The following is a 26,058-nucleotide window of genomic DNA, read 5'->3' as shown; positions in this document are numbered from 1 at the left end:
TCCTTATACATAAGAAATTGTCTGTATCTTACTTCAGATGAGAATAGTTAATTGAAGTATTATGGAAAGGACAAGTAAATATCGTAAACTCTGTGTTGGACGTTCGTATGTATTCATGATATTATAGAAAATTTATTTTGTGTTACAATTCCGATATTGTAAATGGAAGAGACTCTATTATTTATTTTGAAAAAGAATGTAATGTGCTATTTAATTGATTCGGGTAGCCAATAAAAAAAACGTGTACATGCGGCAGTACTGAATAAATTATGCTGAATAATTATTACTAGAAAAAGATTGGTCTGGTTGGTTATTATTTCAAGTGCGTAATATTCTTTTTTGTACTTTGCAGAAGAAAGTACCACTTCAATTTAATCCCAGGCTGATTTTGTATCAAAATAAATTAAGTCGTGTAGTTACTTCCAGTTTCCGAGTATATATATGATTGGCTGCAGAATTATCAGTAAGTACTGTACTGCGGTAGTGCCTAGCTTGTATATCTTGTACAGGTGATCGAGATCATATGCCGAGAGAGATTAAAAAATACCAAACTTTTCATCGAATTCAAGACATTTAATAACACTTCAGAAAGTGGCCGTTTACACTGTATACAGCCTAAGAAAATGTTGAAGGACGAATGGATGCGAGTTTGAACATTCACTGTTATTATAAGGACAAACACCTTTTTTTGCACACAGATCCTTGCGCACTTATCAACAACACACACACACACATCTCCCTCACTCCCCACGCGCGCACACCCCTACACATCCTCCCTCTCACACACACACACACACACACACGCACACACATATATTATGTACACTGTCCAATACTGTAGGACATCAGTTTGGTCTTTGAATATTTATGAAGACATACATAGAACTGTTTCACCGAAATAATGCAAATCTTTAAAATGCCATAACTTGTAAATGTCTGTTCACAAAGTTGACAGAAAGATAAATCCAAGTTTGAATTTAAAGGTAAAAAATGGTGAAAACAGGAATGGAGAGGAGCGACATACTGAAATAATTTTTTAACGTTCTTTCTTTTTTAAGAACATTTCTAAAAATGTTCAGCTGAAAGAAATCGTTAAGGTAAACTACTTGAAAGCCGATGACACATGATACCAAACAAAAATTTGATAATTGATAAAATTACCCTGTTTTAATGCATGTATCATTAATATGTATAATGGAATGTACACTTATATCTGTTAAATATATTAAGACTCCTATACTACACATTAGTTGCACAAAATGGTGTATATGTAATATACGGAAAATAGTATTGAAATAATTGTTTAAAAAAGATAAATATAAAAAAGATAAATATCGACTTTAGGTATAGTTTGGTGATTATAACCAAACAGACACCCCATATTTTGGATTTAAAAAGTCATAAAAAAGCTATAACACAGACACATGTACTTCAATGCTGTAACATGGAATATGCCATGAATTCGGAGGGGATTAAAATTTCCCGAATTACCTACTATTTTACGTAAGAAATTGATAAACACAAATGCGAAATTAAATATCTATTCATGAAATATTCGTTAAAAGAGACTTGAAGAAACAAAGTTGACTTGACAACCTTTATGTCCAATTTCTTGCAAAAGACTCGGACCCGGTTTAAGATCGTCGTTTCAAAGTCTAACTTTAGAAATTATATTTCCACTGCCATAAACGCGCAAGTTAAAGTGCTTCAGGAAATTATTGAAAACTTTTCACTCTAGTACACAAATACTGAAACACTTTTAAAACTGCTTTTATAGCTTAGCACTTGTGGTGGACCTGTGATGAATCTATGACAGTGGAAGAAGTATCTTAGGTGTAAGTGATCTCTTGCGCAACTTCTGGTGTGGTAGGAGCAAATATGACCTTGATACGAGAGAACATAAGAGCGACGCTCTCATAGCACGGATCACAGAAGGCCTTGACGCAGATTGCGTAGCTCTTGGTCGCACAGACAAGCTTGATCATGTAAGCCTTGATACATGGAACGACACACCTAGGAAGAAAAAGAATGGGAAAAAATGATAAAAGCAATTAAACATTCGGGGAAAAGGTCTTGTATAACAAATTATGAAATCGAAATTAGGTATAGTCCTAAAGGAATTGTGAATTGGATGTGTACATTGAGTCGCAATCGCTTTAAAGATTAAGTTTTTTTTTCATGTTTTAATTTTGCTAAGACGCGCATATCATGAGTTTGTACAATGAATCTTTAAAAGCTTCAAGATTTTCCCACTCTGAACGAAATATAAAGCTCAATGTCCAGATAACTCGGAGTTCATCAAGAAATCGAGCAGTTGCAAGATGGCCCGTTGTTTCTTTTTCTTTTATAAAAATCGAAGTATTTTTTCCTTTCTTCTTAAACTGAAATAAAACCGTCATACACTCACATAAACATTTCAATTAATCATTTCACAAAGCTTTTATTATGTTTATCGTTCCGTTCTTTATTCAATAAACAAATTCACAATTTCAAGTTTTAAATAAATTTCACAAAATAGTTAAATGCATCCTGGTCGGTAGGCAAAACGAGTGCATCGATGACGTCATCAACCATTCCATTTTTATTTTGTATTTTATTGTATGAAACATTTGTTTTCCTCGTTGTATTGGCGGAAAATGTTTGTTTGATTCTGCCTTTAATATGTGACAATTTTTTGTGATTCAATAAAATGTTTCCTTATCTTTTAAAAATCATGATTTTGGCGGTCCTCCCATGCAGTTCAAATAGCCCTTTAAGACTAAGGTAGTAGCTGGATAATGACAAACTCATTATCGTGATCGTGTGCCCATGAAGTTTATCATTATTACCTTCTACAGTTCTAACCGCGAGTCCCTCCAAATTTCCCACTAAGCAGCTAGCTACAAACTTGACAGAATGAATAGGCCTATTGATTACTGTAAATCTGAAGATCCATAACCTATTCTTGATCTTACACCATTGTCTTTCAGAAGCCATGTACTTTCGGCGGGTGCAAAAAGTTTGAAAGGAAATTTATAACCGCTTTACGTTAAGCCCCCATCCTATTCTGAAAGGATTACATACAAAATGGCTGAACGCAATCGTACTTCTCGTTCACAAATTTAGATAGTTAATGCTACATGATTTTCACTAACATTATTTTTGCAACTATTGCCTTTCTATACATGTATATAGGGCTGATTAGCCAATGCTCTGTTTGGTATGGCGAAAAGGGAATATGCTTACCAAATATGGCAGAAAGAGAGGATAGCGAAGTAAACACCCCAGCAGAAAGCGGCAGGGATACTGCAAACGGTGCTGCAGCAGGTGTAGCAACAATCCTTACTCCAGTTGTACGTGTTGTAACTCTTGATCCAAGTGCCATCCTGACTATGGATGCCGTCGGGCTCGGCGAAGATTTCATGCCAGAACACCTAAAGAACAAGAATAATGATGTTGGCATTACTGCTTCATTATCGAAGTCAAAACACGTGAATGAATTCAGTACAGTAACAATTACATAAGACAAAACAAACGCAAGAACACATGGTTCGAAATCTCCAATATCATTATGATTATCGTCCTATATATATGATCATGTTCATGTAATTTATCATGGTACCACTATGTTATCCATTACAAGTGATGGACATATCCTCTCCATCAAAATTACATAATACTATTTACCATTAAGTCATGTGGCTCTAATCTTGTTGAAGTATGGATCGAGATTTAAAAACCACTCATTAAATGTTAACATCTCATTTATCGTCTATAAAGTAAATGATTGCTTAAACGAAGATAACATGCCAAGACAGTACTTTCTATGCCAAACAAGAATATTGTAAATATTGGAAAAAGAATTACACAAAAGAATTAAGTGCATGGCGTAATGAGCCCTAGAGTTTGAGGGGGCGCACAAGGACAAAATTTTAATTTAGCTGCCAGCGAGCGGAGCCAGCGTGCAAAAACCTTGACTTTAATACATAAGTCTCATTTTGTCATAGGCTTTGACATATTCAGAAAATGTGTTTTTTTTCCTTTCATTTTCTTTTCTTTTCACTCTCTCTTTCTCTTTCTTGATCGTGAAACTTTTGTGGAGTTCTAATGTGTAGGCTACACCTGTGGGGCTACTGGCCCAGGATATGGACATTTGGGAAGGGGCTGGGACGAGGGGGGGGGGGAGGGTTGTCAAGAAAATCCATATTCTGTTGTAGATATAATTGTATAAGGCCTCTTTGGAGAAATGTTTCACCTAGGTCTGCTCATAAGTGCGAGAAAAGGAGGGGTCAATAACATGTCTCTTCCCAGTCCCTTGGTCGGAGCTCTGTCGCTTCACAATGGAGTTCGAATTAAAGCCATAATACTGAATTTACAAATTCCCAAACCATGCCGAACTTTAATTCGCCCTACTTAAGCATTGTAAATCTGCACTGTATATTGTCTGGTATATAGAACAGCTATGGTGGGTTTTTTTTTTAAAGAATATCACGTTAACCATTCGAAAATCAAGCGAAGAGGCTACAAAAGTATTATACGACCATAAAATCTCTGAATTAAGTGCTTGTCAATTGCTTTGGTGTAACAGGTGAATTCATAAAAAATATATATCTTCTTTATGCATCATGGTATGAAAAAGTAATAAGCATACTATTTGAGACTTAATATTTAATCATCTGTTCCCAGGTAAAAAAAATCTTTGAACAGTCAATATCACATTCTGGAATTTCTGCTGCAGATAGACGGATTTTTTTTTAGTTAAGTGTATATCTGATGAATTGGAGAATTTTGATGTTGAGACATTGTGGGAGTTCATGAAACTGTTGTTAAAAATTGTTGATTTTCAAGTTCCCAAGAATGTGTATAAGTTATTACTGAGATCTCATGTTCCTGTGAAAAGGGATGCATTCTGGAGGGGGTAATTTACACGTGCCATTAACCATATATATCGGGAAAATGTCCACAATACAAATTATTTTTGGACTATTGATACCAAATGAGGCGTTTTTGCTTTCATTTTTTTTCATAATTAAGCTATAGCCCTGAATGATTTTCTGTACAAGATTAAACGAAAAGACTCGATTAACCGCATTTTATGTGGTAAAAAGGAGGAGACAACGGGCCACTTATTTTATGACTGTGAAAAAGTTGTTCCAATCATCTGGCAGGACTTACTTATACCTTAATAATTCAGTAAGGTACCTTCAGTGTAACCAATTTCGAGAAAATGTATTTTGGATCTGTACCGACAAGTTTGCTACGTATTTTTGTTATTGAAATACCACATGTATATCTGCAAATTTAATGATATTCTCCCTAATACTGTTCAATTTGAGTCATTTGTTAAGGGAAAGAAAACAAATTAGCAAACAAGAATTACAAACTGCCAGCCCTTTTTACGAAATGGCGTTTTGATGTTTGAACCCACGTCTGTAGGCCCCAATCTCAGGACAATATTTGGATCACAGTCACTTTCTCAGTTGAACATGTTGAATGCCACATGTACTTTGTGTTGGTTTTTGTTTTTAAAAACTGTCTTATTTACTGTCAGTTTCTATTATGGGGCCCGTCTTACAAAGAGTTGCGATTGATTTGATCAATCACAACTATGGACGGCCAGCAACGTCAACATCTATTATGCATGTTTGGTCAAAATATTTTCTAGCTTTGATGTATATTGATGCATTCATTGTTTTCTTGAAAATTCACTGTGCTTTTCATTGTTTATACAAAGGACATTTTGCAAATTTCCTGTAGAAAAAATTATGACATTGACGGATTTCCATAGAGTTACAATTGATTGGATCAATCGTAACTCTTTGTAAGACAGGGCCCTGGTAGTTCAGGAGCGATTCTCACAAGATGCTACATCTTGGTGTTATATCCTAGAGTTTAATTATACACTGTGTCTCGGGAGCTCTTTCCTGAACAATAGTTTTTTTTTTAATTCTGCCATTCCCCCTTTTTATATATTATTATTATTTTAGATGATTGCATCAAATTATGTATCTCTTGTAAATATTGTATTTTTTTTATAACGATTTTATTTATCAATAAAAACACATATAAAACGTGGAAGAACATGGCTTGGGGTGACGCCCTTCTGGCCGATATGAGGTGCGTCACTAGGCCTAGGTACTGATCGTTATCGGTATTGGGTACACATGCAAGTATATTAGTTGATCCTATACTTTGAACTATTTTCTTTAGAAACAAAACTATACATACGCGACAAAGTTATAATGAAAGATAAAATAAACTTTTAAAAATACATAAGAATGATATGCTCAAGAAACCTATCAAAGCTACTAGTCAAGAGAGATAATGTCATATATCGCTAAAATCCAAATCTTTAGAGAATATAAGATATTCAAAGGCAAGATTGGTACCCTTTTTAAACGGATTAATTTGTCATCGAGAAATGTTTCAGATGGATTTATAGCACTCCAAGGGCTCAGATCTGTCGTCTATAATCCAGGTAGACCTAGATTATGACCATTAATCACTGCATTCATCAAACCAACTTGTACAGCTCTGTAATCTCTCTTTATTTCTCCGTCTCAAACACACACACACACCCATAAAATACACTTACAAATCGACATCTCTATTCAATGTTTGTCGCATGCCCTTTAATTTGATTAACATTCTAATATCAACTTGGAAGTGTTTTTAAGATATGGTCTCGACACCACCATGAAACGAACCTTCACATGACTGTTGATATCATCTGGATCTCGGTCCTCCATTGCAAGCCCCTCGGGGACGGCTAGTGCAACATCTGACTGCTTGATCGGCTGCTGGTCTGACGCCATTTTATATTGTATTCAACTATTCCGATGTTAAAGCAGAATATCTAATTCAAAATAACAAAGATGGCTGGCAGGACGCAAGCAACCACACAGGTGATGTTTCTATAACTGCTAACCTGGTCACTCGATCTTGTCAGTCCTGGGAGTACTTCGTCTTCTCGATCTGTCCTTCACACAAACTTGTAACCCAGCATATAATATGTGAACGAGTCCTTTTAGTGCAGGGTATTGTGCCATACCCTTTTCGCTGACCTGAGCAAACAAAAGGCATCACAGAGGACAGAATAATACTTGATGCACACACGCCCACTGACAAAAAGACTGGATCGGAAGAGCTGCGAGCAGGACAAAGTAAATAAGTTCATCATTAAGAAAAAGAGTAAACAAGGCCGCTTGCTTACATTGTTTAATTAACAGATTTCTACATCAGTTTGTGGCACAACGCCACGGTATAATCATGCAACGGAATACCTTACCCCACTATAAGACTAGACCATGCAAACTTTACGAGGAAACGATGATTGCAATCTTGTTTAATCGTATTACTACAGAAAAGAAGCTCTCTAGAACAAATCTTATTTTAACCCAATTATCATGTGGAATTTGGTGATATATTGCGTCTACTGCAGCAAAAACGAAAATAATGCATTGCGATAACATGTTTCGATTGAATCAAGTCATTGAAAAGGAATTCCAGATGTTATCGCCACTTGAGTCCAAAAGAGACAAAAGTGTTTCGGAACAATGAAATATACCCTGAATGACTTGTTTATTCTGTTCAGATTGCTTTAAGCATAATCATGTTCATCGATAATTCGATATTATAAAACACAATAAAGAAACTTCACAATCTCTGCAGCATGACTAACCCATTCAACAAAATACAAATACACTGCAACCATGGCAACATAGATTCATCTACACGGGTATGAGTTTATTCATCATATATTTGTATACAACTCTACGACAAAGAAATACATTTGATCCACAGATTTTTTTAAAATTAAGAAATGTGTAACTGACGTTGTCAGTTCGTTTAATGCACCACTTAATTCACAAACATTCTTCAAATTATTATCGACTCCTTTTATCAATGATATTTTTGGATAGGAATATTTCTGTGTTCTTTGGTTCTTTTGTTTGCTCCCCCCTTCATATGTGCGCCTTGAGCATCTCTAACGGGATGGATATGGTGTGTATAAATTTCATTTACTATTATGAAAGGTGTATATAGTGACGAAACGATTTAAACAAACAACGGCCCATAATCCTTCCTCTAAAAAAGGCCATCGCACCAATGAATATGCCGTCCTTTAAATCACTTTTTATGTGGATATTCAACAATGCTGAGAGTAGCCCAATTACAGTAATTTGACAGACTTGTAAAGATTTCTTACAAAATAAAATAAAGTATACTGCAATTATAATGTTTATTGTCGATACGGAGAAAAGGCATCGGATCCGTAAAATCCCCCCCAAAAAAGCTATAAAAGGAAAGGCCCATACCCTTGTTAGACTTAATGTTTGATGGTGACCTAAATAAAATAAAATCTAACTTTGTACAATAAAGGCATTAAATTATTTTCTTCATTTCAACCTCTTTCCCCTAAAATCATTTTTGTTCTTCGTCCACAAATGTCCAAAATATGCATGTGTATAACCTGTAACAACTCAAGCAATGGATAAAAATGTCATGCGTTTACTATCGATATCGACAGCAGAATCAAACTTATCATTAAAAAATATTAATAAAAATCTGAAATTAAATGGTGAGTAATTTCCATACCAAATGACTTCAAATTACAAGTGTGATTAACATAAAACTTATTTTTAAATGGTTAGACCAAACGGAATGTAGAAAATAACAAGAGAGTGAAGCAATATAAACATGAATTAGAATCAATATCAGTGAATTTTAGATAGCTGGAAGTTCCGGAATATCTACAAAGTAATTGTGATGGCTGCTGACGGTTTTATTTTCTAATTGTTGCTGTCGATTTGTTGTTGGAGTGAATTATGTTACACGAAAATTCTATTTCTATGTCTTTTTTTATTTTTAGTCTCGAGGACGTTTCTTTCATCTCTCAATCGCACATACTTCGTACGGTTCTGGTGGCATTATTAACCCGCTGGCGCCCGGCTTGGTGTGAGTACAGTGGTGATGAGGTAGTTTGAATTCAAACCGCTGAAAAAGATTGACGAACATCAGAAAGACTTCCATCTTGGCCAGCTGAGCACCCAGACATTCCCGGCGACCTTTGATGGATTGAAAAAAGGCAAATGAAATGTTCGGAATATAAATACAGAATATAACTTCACTGTCGTCGTATATTCTATGCTCAATGCAGGCGCCACTTTGCCTCGCTGTTATCCCGCAATTATTCATGTTCGCTTCATTTCATGTATTCAATATTTGTATTCAATTTGTCACGAACCTTGTTATTCATGATATCTACAGCTCCGAAGAGATCCCACCATTGTCCCGTTCGGGGCTACAATATCTTGGACTTATATACCTTTTGAAACCAAAAGTGCACACAATAAATATATTTATACATGTAGATCGAAATGGCTGCATCTAACATGCCTTCCTCACACAACTGCATTTAATGGATGATTTTTATAATCATTATCCATTCTACCTTTATGACATATTACTAATTTAGCAAATAATAAGCTAAGAAAGGCAAGTCTCACAATTAATGTTGTATGAACTGTATGAACATATTCATTTACGTCACGAAGCTTTCTATATGAAAAAAGAGGTGATCTGTGATTTCGCACAATTAACAGTCACTCGTAAGCGAGTGGTAACACACTCTCATTTTGGCGATTTTTTCCTCCATCAATCTTTTCATTCACAAGGACTCCAATAAAATTCAGATAAAACTCATTGTGTATCAAATCACGATTTACAATTTATTTCAGTATACAAAAAAGTGATAAAGTGATCTCTAATTATTTTCCCTGATTCACAAGTTCACTATTATGAAATAAGCGAAGGCTTCTGCATTTATTCAATTAATACTGATCATCAACTTCAGCGTTTCATTTTAAGATAATACCTTCAAAGTCATACAAATTAAACTTTTAACTTTGTTCCATTTCTTTTCACAATTGTAACTCTACCAAACATTTCCATAAAACGATCCTGCATTCATCCACTTACCTTGAATCCAATCTTTAAACTCATACGTTTAAAAACTTGAAAAAAAAAACATGCAGAACTTGAACATTTCTCCAAATGAAATATTTTTGTTCAATTTTTTTTATCCTACATATTTCTCACCATCAATTGTTCAGCCATCATCAAGATCATTTGTATGTACCGCTGATCTCCGAATCGATTTGAAAGACTTTTTGATATTTAGAAAGTTCAAATTTAAACAAAAGTGTTCCGCTTTCTCTCTCTCTCTGTTCCATATTACAATGCATCTGTCTGGTAAGCCGTGGCCGAAAATCTTCATCTGAGGCAGCGCTTTGTAGAGCTTTAGTCTAAAACAATTGATCGAACTTTGTATGAACAAATTACGATGAATCCAAAAAGAACAACAACGACGACCAGACTTAATTCGGGAAATGTCCCGATCCTGGAAATAATCATGGGGCGGGCCGTTTCATAAAAGAGTGACTTTAAAAACGACTGGTGATCCTTTCTTGTGGTAAATGACATTCGCCATAAAATGTTCATTGCTGATTATTTAGCGCGTAAGAAAGATTCACCAGTCGTTATTAAAGTCGCTCTTAACTCATGATTACGAACAGCTTTATGAAACACCCAACAGAAACCACGGTATTAGAACCATCCAAACTTAAAGAAAAAACCAAGAATCTGTATCCTTACAATTACATCAACTGAAATTATTTTCACTTCCATGTCATACATGTATAATAAATGAAAATATGTTTGATGTATATATTATTTCAGAGGTTAAAATCATGTTTTTTTTTTATAAAGTTTAATTCAGCAGTCAGAACAAGAAAAAAATAACACGTTTTAGGACGCTTGCATCTACTTTCTCCGAATCAAATGAGTATTCCATTTATCCCATAAGGTTTAGAAAATTTACATCATTTTGTAAAATCATACATGCCCTTTATGATTTTTTATCGTAGAATTTGAAGAAATTAAATAAACTCACTGATGGGTTCTTAAATTTAGGCATAAACAACTATAAGCAAAAATAATTATACTTGCTTATATAGCGCCTAACACTTACTTTGTCAGAAGTCTCTAAGCGCTCTACAGTATATGCAGCATAATTACCCTGCAGCTGTTACGCGCGCTGCGTTTCAAGGAATAAATTCCTGCAAGGTACCCATTTACCTCACCTGGGTTGAGTGCAGCACATTGTAGATCAATTTCTTGCTGAAGGAAATTACGCCATGGTTGGGATTCGAACCCACGACCCTCTGTATCAGAGTCCGGAGACTAATCCATTGAGCCACAACAACATAAAGTCTGCTTAAATGCGGCCTCATCCAGGTTCAAAAGCTTCAGCAAAGACTGAAGGTAGACTGCTCTTTGGTATGAAGTTGAAATCAGATTAAATCAAGATGGCGATGGCCACCGCCTCAAGGCGCCGCTGAATGTATGTTGCGCAAGGGCTACGGATGCAGTGCCCAGAAAACTACTGAAAAACTCACGGACCTAATTAGAGATGAAAATTCAACGCGTTCTTTTCGTTGATCGAACGGGAATGTGCATCTTAATGAGACATACAGGTGTTATGACAATAGCGGCTATACCAAGGCGTATCTGATTAATTAATTACAAAGGGACAACATTCCAGGTTTTTTTTTGTTAGCTGATGCCCTTTGTCAGAAATTGCTTTTCAGTCGGCATGCTTTCGATTTGGAGCAGCAAAATTGAGCAGACGATTTTGTGACATAGAATGTGTTATTTGGGACCTTTCGCAATCATCACGGACGCTAGTATTAGGGTCCCCTAACACAAAAGTTAACGCTTAATCATACACTTGATTTTTAAGATTGATTGTGCATTACAGTCAATAGAATGAAACGTAGAAAACTGCTCTACGATCAATGCTAAGCTTTGTGTAACAGGGGGGTTACAGGCCCTACAAATCTGCTTTTCGTGTGCAAAATCCCTTTCCGCGACACCCGTACCGCATACATACATGTATATTACGACTGATGGCTGGAGATATTCAAAATGCAGGACCTAAAATAGATTTATGACATGGAGAAGAAATTGGTTTTTCAAACAAATCGAGAACATATTGAGTGAGGAAAAACTTACTGAATGAAGGCTTAAATATAGATCATTACAGTCCATCGAATCGATATTACATTCAATGTGGATTATTGGTGGATCACTGGCAATTGATTTCATGGATAAGATCAACCTCTCCAGCCGAACATTTCGCATGCGTTGATATGTACACATCATGTGCGATACCTTTGAACTCGTTTCCTTTTGTTTCTTTTGTTTCTTTGTTTCTTTAGTTAACTCCTTATACACAAACGATATGCCTCTCGCACACGATGTGAGGGGCATTATGTTTTACATTCCCAAGAAATGGGGATTAGATTCAAATTCCGGGGGGGACCACTTCCATTGATGAGTGGATACCAGGCACGACCATGGGGTTTCGAAAAGTACCCTAAACATGCTAAACAAGGGAAGCAATTCTTTTTCAGATTATGAAAATGCATCTCTTAACAAGTATTTGGCTTGTGAAACCCTACAAGTATTATATCCCTTATTTCAGCATTTTAAACATCGTTTTGACACCCTTATAAAGTTACATAGGCCTATATACGTAACGTACCTGCCCACTCTGTCCCCTTTTACGGGTGGTCGCTACTGGTATCCACTAATCAATAGAAGTGGGCCCCCCGGGCGGCCTCTCGAGCTCTAGGAGGAGTCAAATGTGGCTTTGGAAAGTCGTCCTCAATCGGATAAATCGCTGTTACCATAGTAGCAACCAGAATTTTGCACACGAAACGCATATTGAATGTTTCCGTCGCAGATGCGAAACGAAAAAAAAATCTCATGTCACACAATTTGCATTGCAGGACTGAGTTTTACGACCATGATGACGGGCCCAAAAAGTCCCTTCCAAAGTCAACGACCGTTGTAAATAAGCGTTCGCGTCCTCAAACGAAAGGTCGGGATTATTTGATCCGCACAATTCCGCACGCACATGCTGTAAAAACTGTGGTGTTAAAACTGACACCAATTGGTGTTAATAGAGGACCACACCCTGAGGTGTTAAAATTACACCCTAAAGATTGCACATAACACCAAAGAGAGTAAATGTAACAACCAAAGGTGTGTAATAACACCTATAGGTGTAAAACTAACACCACCAATTTAACACCGGTGTAAAATTACTGATCTGGTCATCTATGTACACCGGTTAACACCATAGTTTTTGCTGTGCATAATGCCCGGACATAATGACCCCCGTGACCATGTCAATAACATTAAGAGATAAACGATTTCTACACGATATGACTCGTGTATCTCTGGAATAGTAGGAGTAAACTTGGAAATTTGGGTTATGAATAATAAACAATCAATTACAATATTGCTTCTATCTTGAAATATGCTTACTTTTTCCCCAATAAATTCATGGAACTAAGATTACCAAAGGTAAACCAGAACTGCACAACGATTTGTCCATGATTTAAGTGATATATCACCTTCTGCGCATATAGATTGTGCAATGTCGATATTGACATATATAGGATATAAAGGAACAAAGTAGCTAAATATGAAGAGAATGTTATTCAGACAACAATGACAGTCGCAGACTCGCATGTCAAGTCTTAAGGCCCTATCTCACCAACGGAGACGTCGCCGCGACAGTCTCCAACTTATCAGTCGCTGCAGTCGCGGAGATGTCTCGGAGACAAAAATGGCTTGCGCTCTCACCAAGGAGACGTCTCGATGAAACGTTTGAAAGATCATACACCTGACTTGGAGCAGGAGGAGGGATATCAGCACGCGTTCAGTCACGTGGTTTCTGAAGTGGGTCAAACAGTGTGAAGAAGTGTCGCGGAGACGTCTCCGCAATGTATTATAATTTTTTTTGGTCTCCAGCAGGTCTTCGCGATGTCTCTGAGACGTCTCTGAGACATCGCGGCGACGTCTCAGCAGTCGCGGATATCATTAGTCTCCGAGACGTCGCAGCAACTGATGGAGACTTCTCGGAGACGTCGCGGAGACTAGAAACAGTCTCCAAAAATATTAAACATGTTTAATCTTCTTGCGACTCCTCGGAGACTCTGTAATTTTCATGAGACGTCTCAGAGATGTCGCGGAGACGTCTCTGCAACTAGCAAAATTTGTAGTCGCGAACTAGTCGCGAACTAGTTTCAAGCCCAGTGAGATACCCCCTAACTAATGGATGTCCATCTCTTAACAGCTCCATGAAAGCATGGACCTACTACAATGATGAAAGCTACCGTGGTCTCATACCAATTCTCCATTTCCCTAAAGTAGAAATCAGCTGTTAAAAAGGCTCACTGAGCTCACTTAAATAGGAGATATATACCAAACACAGCAAAATAATTTAAGTCAGTCATTTGATAGCAATAGAATCTCTCGCATCCTTCTCTTATTTACTTCTCATTGTTGCACAACATCCACTACTTGTCTCTTAGCAACACTGTAAAAAGTGATGTTTAAAATTTTAAGCATGTTGTTTAAGCCCATCACTCTATAACAACTATTTTTTTAAGTTTGAAACAAGTTGTTCAAAAAGTTAAAACAAGTTGATTAAAAAGTTTAAACAATTACAAAAAAATTTAAGCAACGTGTTGTTAAAGTGACAAACTTAAAGAATTTGCTTTGTTTACCGTGAACCTCGATGAGGTGTCAAACTTTAATGAAAATAAAATTATGGAAAATCGATGAAATGAAATAAATCAGTTTTCTGTGTCTCTCATTTATACCGATGGAAAGTGGGGCAAACTTTTCGTTTATACATTTTGGTCAAACTAAATCCTCACCATGCTCACGATAAGCCTACACATCGATGGAGCTCATCTATCCACTCTGTCATCGGAATGACGATCTTGCGTTCAAATCCTAGTATCATCAGGGAAATTTTATTTTTAATTGAATGAATAATAACCTTTTCTCCATTCGCAAAAAGCACACAGATAAAAGATGGCTGGTTTATCATAGTATGGTAAAGGCTGATAATACTATTCGAAAGCGTTTATCTACGGTGTGTTTTTCGCCTGTTTTACTTTGGAGAAAATATCCGCATTTTGGAAATGGGTCCATAAACATAACATGTACATATTTATTTTCTTTCTGTCAACTAATATTTGTATGAACTATGTGAAGAAAAATGTTAACAAAAATGTAGAAATTTGTGAAATTGGAAGAACATAAATGCTTATTTGAATTAAATTGTTCAATATCAAATTTACCGTGCTTTAAAAGAAATAATGATACGCAAAACAGAGAAGACACAGTGGAAGGTCAATCATCAAATTAAGTAGAGTCATTATTTTCAACTCACCTAAACCAAACGGGATCCACGAGTCATTCTTCTTCACCGTCGGACTGTCTTGGTTATCAAGGAATCGTTCGGGGTGAAAGTCGTCAGGATCATCCCAGACGTCAGGGTCGTGATGCGCCGCCCAAAGATTCGGGATGATGATCGTTCCTTCAGGGATGGTGAATCCACCCAAAGAGACACTCCCGGAAGTCATGTGCGGTACTGAGAGGGGTACCACAGGGCGGATCCTCATGGTTTCCATCAGGGTTGCTTCGCAGTATGGAAGGCGGGCACGGTCGCTGATGGCTGGCTGACGACCATTTCCAACAACGGTATCCAGCTCGCACTGGACCTGATGTATCGTTATAACAAGAATATATATATTTTCTTGAGTGTGTGACTGTAGATTATATTTACCTGATTAGAAAAATGTGTATAGGTTAACAATTCAGGCATGCCAATACCACATAAAAACATGACAGAATCCCCAATCAGAATTATTGTAACCCACTTGTCCCCAACTGTCACTTCTAGATAATCGGAATGTTGCCACTTTTATTACTCAGCATGCTCAGCCCTACATGGTCAGCAAGTGGTTTATTAAATGCAGATATATTTGCGCAAATTGTATTTTGATGCCAACATTATTTCTCATGACACCCTCCATCCATGGTATCATTTTAATTTTCTCACTGGTGGTTGTACAAAAACGGGAATCATAGAAAAGTCGAAATTCTTACCAATCGAAATTTGAATCTTACAGACATTGAACGGACCTTTTATAGATTACTTTTTCAAAATCTGATTTGTATCAAGAGTTGCTTATTTCCTTCGGATTGATGAATGAGAGAAAGGGCGAGAGAGGGTGTTACTTACTTTTCTCTGAACTTCAGGGTAGAGGGCCAGGTACAAAATGGCCCAAGAGAGAACAGTAGATGTGGTCTCCGTCCCAGCAACAAAGTAATCCAAAACGACTCTCCCAAATTCTTGAACCGTAAAATCTCTCGAGATTCCATCATCGGCCAAGTATGCATCGATGATGTCACGGATATTGTCCTTCTCAAATGAACTTGTATGGAGTTTCATGTGAGACTTGATGAATGTCGTGAAAACGGAGCGATTACGACGAAAACGGTCGTACCGTGGCATGTGCAGTAAAAACGAAAAGACGTTGACTAGATCAGAACCCGAGATGTTACTAACGCTTTCAAAGAAGGCGCCCAGGATTCGCTGAAATTCCTCATCATCGTATTCGAATCGACGCCCAAATACGATTTTGCAAATGACATTGGCCGATGTATTGTTCAACATGGTGCGAAGATCGGTTGGATGACCTCTGAGTTTCTTTATCTCTTCGCAAAGGTACCGCGCTTCGATGTTGATATGTGGTTCGATACTCCTCTTCCCCATGCCGAAATTACGGAGGGCGGTCAGACTGAATTTCCTGAGGTCGCCCCACGGTTTACCACTGCTCCAAACGACAGAAGCTGTAGTAGAATAATGTTTAAATGTTTACAAAGTTCTTGAACATTTCATTAAGCAACCACGGCGTTGTTTTGATAGAACGTCAACAAAGTTTTAAGAACATGGTCATGGTGAGGAAAGTTAATACTTTGATAGATGACGCTTTGGTTCTTTTAAAACTACTTTGTCAGCTAGAATTAAATTGAATTCACAATACGAATTTGAAGGACTAATAGCATTCACCATTTCGGGGTTTCTTTGTCATAATTGACCCATATTTTAACCACCCCATGATTTTTTTTTCTCTTGACAACGGTGTAAACTCATTGGGAATTCCATGAACCAGCATTAATAACGGAAGTAGTGTGCCATTTAACATCGAGCTTATTGACGAGGACACATCCTTGTCTATCGCAGTTTGAACATAAAACTGCATACACACTGTGAAAAAAAGAGTAAATTTACGTTGGTCATTTTTTTGTTGGGTAATATATACTTTGTTTATTGTTTTGTTGGGCATTATGTGCCCAATACTTAGGCAAATTTTTACTCTGCCGCTGCCAAAATACAGATAACCAATTGTTGGGCTAGTAATTGCCCTGCTGAGTGGTAAATGTTGCGAAACTTTACGATCACGAGTTGCGCTTGCAGCATGCTACACACGGTCGATAAGATATGGAGGAGCTTCTAGATGACTGGGGGCTGGGGAGCCTCGCTGAATCTTTCATAGATGAGTTGCTTAAACGTTTTTTTAATTTTTTTATTTTGGACTTTACGTTAAGCATAATTTGTAAGGAATTTGTCAGAATAGGCCTACATACATGACATATATCTGACGCTGTTTTGTTTTTGCTTCACTCACTTGAGATATGCACTTGCACTTGTATGCAGCGTTATTGTGCATGCAAAGCACTTTCGGATAAGGTCTCCGGATCGACACGGACCAGGTACACGAAGTGAGTGTAGGCCTTGCCCAGATGTTGGGTTAATAACTTTATTAAAAAGTTGGGCAAATTAATGTCCCCCAAAATGTAGTTCAAAATATTACCCAACAGTTGGGCACATTAATGCCCCAACAACGTTGGGTAAAATATTGCCCAGTAGTTGGTAGGGTTGACTATCGCCCAACGTTGGGCAAAATATTGCCCAATTTTTTCACAGTGCATTTAATTCGGACAAAAACACTAAATTCGCTAGAATTCATGAGAAAATGGCACAATTTCATATATACACATAATATTTTTATCTTTATATGCAGTAATAAGACACTATACTTTCGCCACTGCTACTGGCAACGTTTCAAACCGTTTGCCATAGCAAGATTTGTGAACATGGGCACTTTCAAATGAACAGCGAGACGTAAATAGTGAATTATTTGTAATAATATTTACATCAAATTAATGGAATTGGATAAAATTTTCACACTATTATCAATCTGGTGTGAGATTATTAATAGTTATAAAGATATACCCGGATTTCTGCAATATTACGTTCATGAAAACCACTGTTCCCTGTGTTGAAGCTGTGTGTGTGGACTTTCGGACACTCAAATGCACGCCACTAACCATTCTCCAGCACTTTAACCGTCATGATTATGCTTTAGACAATAATGTTTCATGGAGCCAAACTTAGATTCTTCAAAATATATTGGGGCGTCGTGGTCTAGTGGTTAAGACTCTCGTCTCTCATTCGGAGGGACGTGGGTTCGATTCCCAGCAATGGTGTGTTTTCCTTCAGCAAGTATTTTACCTACATTGTCCTGCACTCAACCCAGGCGAGGTAAATGGTACGGGCAGGAAGAAATTCCTCAAAAGGCTGTGATGAGCACCAGAATCGGTATAGACTAGCTTATAGCCGTGACAATATAGTAGCGCCTTGAGAAACTAACATAGTGGATACGTGCGCTATACAAATTATATTTATTTAATTCTAAAGGTCCTCACCATGCGGGTTTGATGTTGGTATGCCCATTTGAACATGTTTAGGTATGAAGCGATCAGAAATCATATCTGCATGTTTGACAAGGGCCTGTCGAATGACGTCACGGTTATTCAGCACCACCACAAGAAAAGGACCCCTCCGGAGGCTGAAGATTGGGCCATACCGCCTAGATAGACCGGTGTAGCACTCGTGAAGTTGACCAGGTCCAGCTCGGTATCCGATGACGGGCCAGGACCAGGGACCAGGGGGCAAGTTCTTTGGACGTCTTATTAGCCATGCACAGCAAATGAATACAGTCCAGCCGAGAAGGACGGTAGTCACGGACACCGAAAACATTGTTATTAAAAATGTACTTCGTCACTGACAAAGAAGCAGCATAATTCAGTAATAAGATAGCATGGAAGAAAAACGAAATACATAAAAATACAAGTGAAATCCTATTAAAAATGAAACACCCTGATCTATGCACCGTAACGGGCGTTTGCAGAGTTATACTATCATCATGACCATGATCATAAAATGTGTAAATAATCAATGATGAACTGAATCAGCACAACCCTAATCTGATAAACTCGTGATGCTATCATCCATACAGTGGCATACCGTGGGTCAAGGCATGGGGGGGGGGGGGGGGCACCAGCAAAAATTTTGAGTCACTTAGTGGGTGCGCGATTTTTTTTATATTCAGACCTTAAAAAAAGGGACATCATAAGCAATTTTTTTTATTAAGATACGTACCTGTCTCACTAAACAATGCGAGCGCGAAGCGCAAGCTGAAATTTTTGTAAATATTGACCCTGACTACGGACATTTTCAGAATTATTTTTTAGGAATTCATGAAGAACATACATATCTCACCATAATCATCTAATGCGAGCGCCAAGAACATAATGATGTTGTTAGAATTACACCTAAACACATATTTGTAGTCATTATAATCATGAACATGACGTATCTCACTAATCAAATATTTGGGCGCGAAGCGCGAGCTGAAAATTTTTGAAATTCGGACCTGAAGACGGACATCATCCTTTGTGAAGTAGTAAGAAATTCACTAAAACCTTATGTATTTCACTAACCAAATGATGAGAACGCGAAGCGTAAGCTGAAAATTTGTAAATGTTGACCCTAACTAAGGACATTTTCAGAATTATTTTTAGGAATTCATGAAGAACATACATATCTCACCATAATCATCTAATGCGAGCTCCTAGTACGTAATGATGTTGTTAGAATTACACCTAAACACACTTTTGTAGTCATTATAATCATGAACATGACGTATCTCACTAATCAAATATTGGGGCGCGAAGCGCGAGCTGAAATTTTTTGAAATTCGGACCTGAAGACGGACATCCTTTGTCTGTAAGAATTCACTTAAACCTTATGTATTTCTCTAACCAAATGATTAGAACGCGAAGCGTGAGCTGAAATTTTTGATATTCAGACCAGTTGGGAATTCATGAAGAACAGATATCTGACCAATCCAATATAAAGCAAACGCAAGCACGGACTAGAAATGTTATATATTCAGACCTTGAAAGCGGGCAATCACTTTAGGTAGAAGCAAATGTCACTACATAAAACAAAATAATAACTCGAGGTGCGAGGAAATATATCTGGTGACTTGAAAACGGGATGTTTTTGTACAACAGGCTTATATTTCTCATTAAACAGAAAATGCAAGCAACAGGAATGATGAACACCTAGACCCTTAGCAAATTATGTCTCATAAAGTTATGACCTTTTTTCTTATGTTCTTATTTCTAATAGATGTAACGTAACATAATATAATATACAATACTGTATTCTCCCCCTATATACATTTCTCTTGCTTTCTCCTTCTTTTTCTCCTTTTTCCATATTTTTTGCACGTGCCCCCATGCCCTTACGTCACTGCATCTACACCTACTGAAATTGTGATCAATATCACCCTTGATATTGAATCTATGCCTATAAAGTTATAAAGTATATATTAAAAAGTTACCTTTGTTCGGTTTTGTCTACAATGAGCAGGCCTATAAAATCTTGAATCTTGCATCCTCTTTTATGAATTTATGGTATCCAAAATTACCTGTGACATAAAACCATCTACAGCCTTTAAATGCATTTTGATAGAGCCATTATATATAAAAATAAGCGAACCGGATGGAGGGGGGTGCTATACCTAACGCAAATCATGTAATGTAACCTTTGCGCAGGGTGACCAGATCGGGGGCCGTTTCATAAAGCTGTTCGTAAATTAAGAGCGACTTTAAGAACGACTGGTGATCCTTTCTTACGCGCTAAACCAATTCAATACCACTTACCGCAAGAAGGGATCACCAGTCGTTCTTAAAGTCGCTCTTAACTTACGAACAGCTTTATGAAACGGCCCCCGGGACACTTCGAAGGCAAAAAGAATCAGATATGGTGAATGCAGCAAAATATCTATTAAAAAAAAGATATGTGAGCGAGTGAAGCGAGTCAGAAAAAAATTACCTTTCTAATGCAAAAACCTTATTTTTGGATAGATTTTGACACAATATTCGGAAAATAGTATCATACATTATTCTTTCTCTATAGATCTTGTTTTTTATTTTGTGTTGTAAAACTTTTGGTATTATTAGGTTATTCATCATCACTCTGATTTTCAGGTCCATTTCAGTTTATTTTTGCTTTCCTCTCTAATCTAGTAATTTAGTATGGAAGATGTTTCAATTTCGGGTCTTTTTTTTATTTGAGGTCACTCAGTCACATCCCTGATAAACAAAATGGACCTTATCCAATGAGAAGGAACTGGTGAACCCACGGATGCAATCAGAACTTTTTTCCACCAATAGATGGCGCCCATTCTTACTTCTGTGCTGTGCAAGACGGGTTTGATTCCTTCATGCAAAACGGAATGGTCCAGTTTTGGGAGCGTTTCACGAGGATTTTTCACCGACAGATGCTATACGCTATATAGGATATCCTTACACCTGATTGGCTGAGAGCAAATGAGTCAATGAAAGTAACTGACAAAGATCTCTTTATAAAATGCTCTCTGGTGCATTTGTGTGTGGTCAACTTTTAATTTATCCATTAAAGGACAAGCCCACCCTAACAAAAAGTTGATTTGAATAAAAAGAGAAAAATCCAAAAAGCATAACACTGAAAATTTCATCAAAATCGGATGTAAAATAAGAAAGTTATGAAATTTTTAAATTTCACTTCACTTTAAAAAACAGTTCTATGCACATTCTGGTCGATATGCAAATGAGGAGACTCATGAAGTCATCCACTCACTATTTCTTTTGTATTTTATTATATGAAATATTCTAATTTTCTCCTCATTATCAAGTGAACAACAATTGATTCCTCCCTAAACATGTGAAATAAGCGGCATTGCTTAATACTGGTTCGGTCAAGATGGCCCTTATGATCAAATCTGAAAAAAAAATGAAATTTTGTATAATTCAAACAATAAAAAACAAAAGAAATAGTAAGTGATGGACATCATCGACTGACTCATTTGCATGTCACTGAATTGTGCATATCACTGTTTTGTGAAAAATAAGGGAAACTTTAAAATATCATAACTTTCTTATCCGATTTTTATGAAATATTCAGCATTGTACTACTTTGATTTTCCTCTATTTATTCAAATGAACAATTTTCTGGGGTGGACTTGACATTAAGGGCATGGCACTGGGCACGATTTTTTGACTGGGGGTGTTGATGTCAATTTGACAAGCAAAAAAAAGGTTTCACTCCAAATGAAGGTCAATTCGTCCCGATGAATCTGACAAGCCAAATGAAAAAAGGTGGTGCGGGGGGGGGGGGGGGGGGTCCGTAAAAAAGTCATTTTTTGTAAATTTCTCCATTTTGCCACACCTTCAAGAATTCCTGGGGGTGCTGCCTATGGAAAACAATTATACACGCAGCACCCCCTAAGAAAAATTTTGGGAAAAGCACCCCGCTTATTGGTCTAATGCCAATTCGTCCAATTACCAACTCGTCTACTATCATTTGGTCTAACATCAGTTCGTCCACTATTCACATGGTCTAATTGCTATTTCGTCCATTCATCATTTCGTCTAATAGCAAGTTGGTCCAATAGCCATTTAGTCCATATCTCATTTGGTCTAATTGAACTAAGTGTTAATGGGGCGAAATGACTGAGAATATAATGGATATTAGACCAATTGGTTAAAATTCGAAATGGTCGTTAGACGAACTGGTGATTAGACGAAGTAATGATTGGGCCAATTGGTTATTATTTTAGCGAAATGGTTGCTAGAGGAAATGTTGATGGACGGAATGGCATTAGACTAAATGATGGTATAGACCATGTGATGAGTGGACGAGTTGGCATTAGACGAATTGGCAATTTACCGTGCCAGCTTTCATGGATAAAACGAAATAAAGAGAGAAACAGAGGAAGAGGGAGAGGGAGGGGAAGTCAGGGACGGATCCAGCCTTCGCCAATAGGGAGAAGGGGAGCGGAATTTTTTTCAGCCCTATTTCTCCCGATCGGCCGCTCGAAGATGATTTTTGTTTCTTTCTTTGAAGGGGTTGTCCTAATGTCACTTCTTAACTTTATTCTTATAAATCAACATAAATATATAATATCATAATCCTTATTTATATAATGCGAGCGCGAAGCGCGAGCTAACTTTTTATAAAATTTATGTATTTTTCTCTTAAGATTTGAAAATGCTGGGCAATGTTTGTTATCTTGAAAAAGATGTGTATGCAAATAAATAAGCAAGCGAAGCGCGAGCAGAAAGTTTTGATACACGTTTTGAAGTGATGGAAAAGGTAATTGTTAAAGACTACATGCTTGCAGTTAGTCAAGAAGACGTTCCATATTTCAACAATCAAATAATGCGAGCGCGAAGCGCAAGCTGAAATTTTTGACATTTTAACCTTAAGAATGGAAATTATAAGCACTTTTTGTAACTTAAACAGAATAGGTATCTAACTATACAATTGATGTGAGCGGAACATTTCGAGAACTAGACCTATAAACGGGACACTCTATTCATGTTTTGTAAATCATGGAAAGGATGAGTAATTGGGGATCTTCCTTACATAATGCGAGCGCAAAGCGTGAGCAGAAATTTTTTTATCTGAAACTGGATAATGATATAAATATAGAACAAATTGAGTATCTGAATAAACATGCGCGCGCGTGTTTCAGATTTAGGCCTAGAATCCAGGCATTCTAAATACATCTTTTATCATGAAAATCAAAGCGAGCGCAAAGCGCGAGCTTAAAATATTTCATATTCCGATCTGAAAAAGGATAAATTTCAGCTCTATATTTCAAGTACTTAATAGGAAAATTGTGAGGTGGATATGTGGATCGCGCTTTTAAATCAAGAGCTAATATTTTCATTATTATGATTTTTACTTTTGACAAAGGACCGGGACATTAATCGTATGAAAATGATGACTACATGTGTATCTTCCTTTTCCTCTTGCTAAGCGAGAGATGAAACAAAACGGACGATTTAATCATTGAATAAGTATCTTATCTATTAATGCAAAATGAGGCGCGAAATCTGATGATATTATGGCATGAAAACTGGAAATTTCCAGCACTTTTGTAATTACAGATAGGATGCATCGGTTAATATATTTTAAAACCATTAATGCGAGCCCAAATGGGAAGCCGTAAATTTTTTATGAACTTTCATTAAAATGGGATTTTAAGTAGCTTGTTGTAAAATCAATATTGAGACTTATATAACTCGCCAATCAAAATGCGAGCGTGGAGCGCTAGCTGATACGTTTTGACAATCAGAAAAGGGGTATTTGAAAACTTTATGGAATACACGAAAATAATAGGTACCTGATAAATAAAAATTTGCGAGCAGAAAATGTTAATATTTAGACCATAAACTGACATTGTTACAGAGCATCTTTTTTATTTGGAAATCACACAAAATAATGAAAGTTCGATTTCCGAGGTGAAATATGTTTTGTATTTTAACTTCCAAACTTTATATTTAAGCTCCACATTGAAAAAAGATATGTAAATCACCAAACAGGCAACGCGAGCGCGAAGTGCGAGTGAAAATTTTATATAGTGACATGAAAGATTTATTTCATTTTCCAAGTCTTCCCCTTATCTTATTGTATTCACTCGTCTTCCTCCTCTTCTTTTTTCTCCTCTCCTTTTCCCTCGTTTTCTCTTTCTTTCCTGTTTGTTTGCTCCGCCAATGGGGGGGGGGTCCCCTTGCCCCCTCTCCTGGATCCACCTATGGGAAGTGTCTAAGAGCCAAGCCCCAGCCACGCATCAAAAGTGCAAAATAGCGGATGGTTCTTCAGTAGTGCATAATTATGGACTACGTAAATGACTTTATTATATTTACTGTGCCTTTTGTGCATCTGGTTTGTCAGGTTAAGTGACTGAAAAAAAACAAAGTTTATCTTATGCGTTTGAATTGAGTTAACTCAATAATAATCATTTCGAGCAGAATATTCTCAAATGACAATAGAAACAGACTTTTTAAAATATGAACATAATAAAGAACTGATGAGATTTTCAATGTTATATATCCCTTGCATCAGTGGCGTTCCTGGCATATTTCGTCAGGGGGGGGGGCTGATAATCATTGCCCAAATATCAATTTCACAGTTTTAAAATAATATAAAAATATTAATTGCGAGCGCGAGCTGGTTTGTTTTCTACAAATCTAGACCTAAAACGATACATTTTGTGCACTTAATTAAGAATAGGATGGGTATCTTCCTCAATAAATTATGCGACCACGAAGCGCGAGCTAAAAATTTGATATTCCGACTTAAGAACTGGATATTCTAAACACTTTTAATAACCAAGAACAAATTGGTTTCTAAATGAATAATTAATTGATGCGAGCGCGAAGAGCGAGCTGAAAATTTTAGATATCCCCCCCCTGAAAAGTGAACATTCTAAGCACTAAAAAAAAAAACTCTGAGCAAGATGGTAGTTAAAAACAATTAATTGGTGTGCGCGCGAAGCGCGAGCTGAAATTCTTTGATATTTCGACCTGAAAAGTTGATATTCTACACTCTAAATTACAGGGATTTAAATTAAGTCCGAATGGACTGAAGTTAGGGACCAATCGAATTCCGGATTTAGTTTGAAACCTTAAGATTCATTTTTTTAATCTCGAAAGATTTAAATTTAAATCATTTGATATTTAAAATTGAGGCTTTAGGATGAAAACTAAATCCAAAAATCGATTGGTCCCTAACTACAGTCCATCTTGACTTATTTTGAATCCCTGTAATCTAGAGTGTAAGCACTTCATTTTATTATGAACAGGATGGAATTTTATGCGAGTGTGAAGCTCGAGCTGAAATTATTGATATTCCGACCAAAGAACTTGATATTTTAAGCAATTTTTGTAAACGTGAACAAATTG

General features: G+C 36.8%; 2 protein-coding genes across 2 annotated transcripts; both read right to left on the bottom strand.

Annotated features, from left to right (window-relative positions):
* Positions 1-1,145: 1,145 nt before the first annotated feature.
* LOC121411860 (caveolin-3-like) lies at positions 1,146-6,972 on the bottom strand. The gene is made up of 3 exons (XM_041604744.1): positions 6,687-6,972; positions 3,226-3,413; positions 1,146-2,013 (listed from the first exon to the last, which is right to left on the bottom strand). Exons 1-3 carry the CDS (start codon positions 6,792-6,794, stop codon positions 1,830-1,832), a joined length of 480 nt encoding a protein of 159 aa, XP_041460678.1. The 5' UTR covers positions 6,795-6,972; the 3' UTR covers positions 1,146-1,829.
* A 34-nt stretch (positions 6,973-7,006) lies between these two features.
* On the bottom strand, positions 7,007-19,194 carry LOC121411859 (cytochrome P450 2U1-like). Its single transcript, XM_041604743.1, has 5 exons — positions 18,682-19,194; positions 16,151-16,761; positions 15,296-15,626; positions 8,890-9,047; positions 7,007-7,126 (listed from the first exon to the last, which is right to left on the bottom strand). Exons 1-5 carry the CDS (start codon positions 19,013-19,015, stop codon positions 7,007-7,009), a joined length of 1,554 nt encoding a protein of 517 aa, XP_041460677.1. The 5' UTR covers positions 19,016-19,194.
* Positions 19,195-26,058: the final 6,864 nt, after the last annotated feature.

This window comes from Lytechinus variegatus, chromosome 3 (assembly GCF_018143015.1).
Source record: "Lytechinus variegatus isolate NC3 chromosome 3, Lvar_3.0, whole genome shotgun sequence".
Taxonomy (NCBI): Eukaryota; Metazoa; Echinodermata; class Echinoidea; order Temnopleuroida; family Toxopneustidae; genus Lytechinus; species Lytechinus variegatus.
The sequence above is the reverse complement of the archived record's forward strand: the minus strand, read 5'-3'. Positions and strand labels throughout refer to the sequence as shown.

Coding starts and splice junctions, on each gene's coding strand:
- LOC121411859 (XM_041604743.1), bottom strand. CDS start 19,015: ATGTTTTCGGTGTCCGTGACTACCGTCCTTCTCGGCTGGACTGTATTC. Junction 15,627..16,150: donor ACCCTGAAGTTCAGAGAAAA/GTAAGTAACACC, acceptor ACGATACATCAG/GTCCAGTGCGAGCTGGATAC. Junction 9,048..15,295: donor GTGGATCCCGTTTGGTTTAG/GTGAGTTGAAAA, acceptor AATCCATCAAAG/GTCGCCGGGAATGTCTGGGT.
- LOC121411860 (XM_041604744.1), bottom strand. CDS start 6,794: ATGGCGTCAGACCAGCAGCCGATCAAGCAGTCAGATGTTGCACTAGCC. Junction 3,414..6,686: donor ATATCAACAGTCATGTGAAG/GTTCGTTTCATG, acceptor CTTGTTCTTTAG/GTGTTCTGGCATGAAATCTT. Junction 2,014..3,225: donor CTCTCTTTCTGCCATATTTG/GTAAGCATATTC, acceptor TTTTCTTCCTAG/GTGTGTCGTTCCATGTATCA.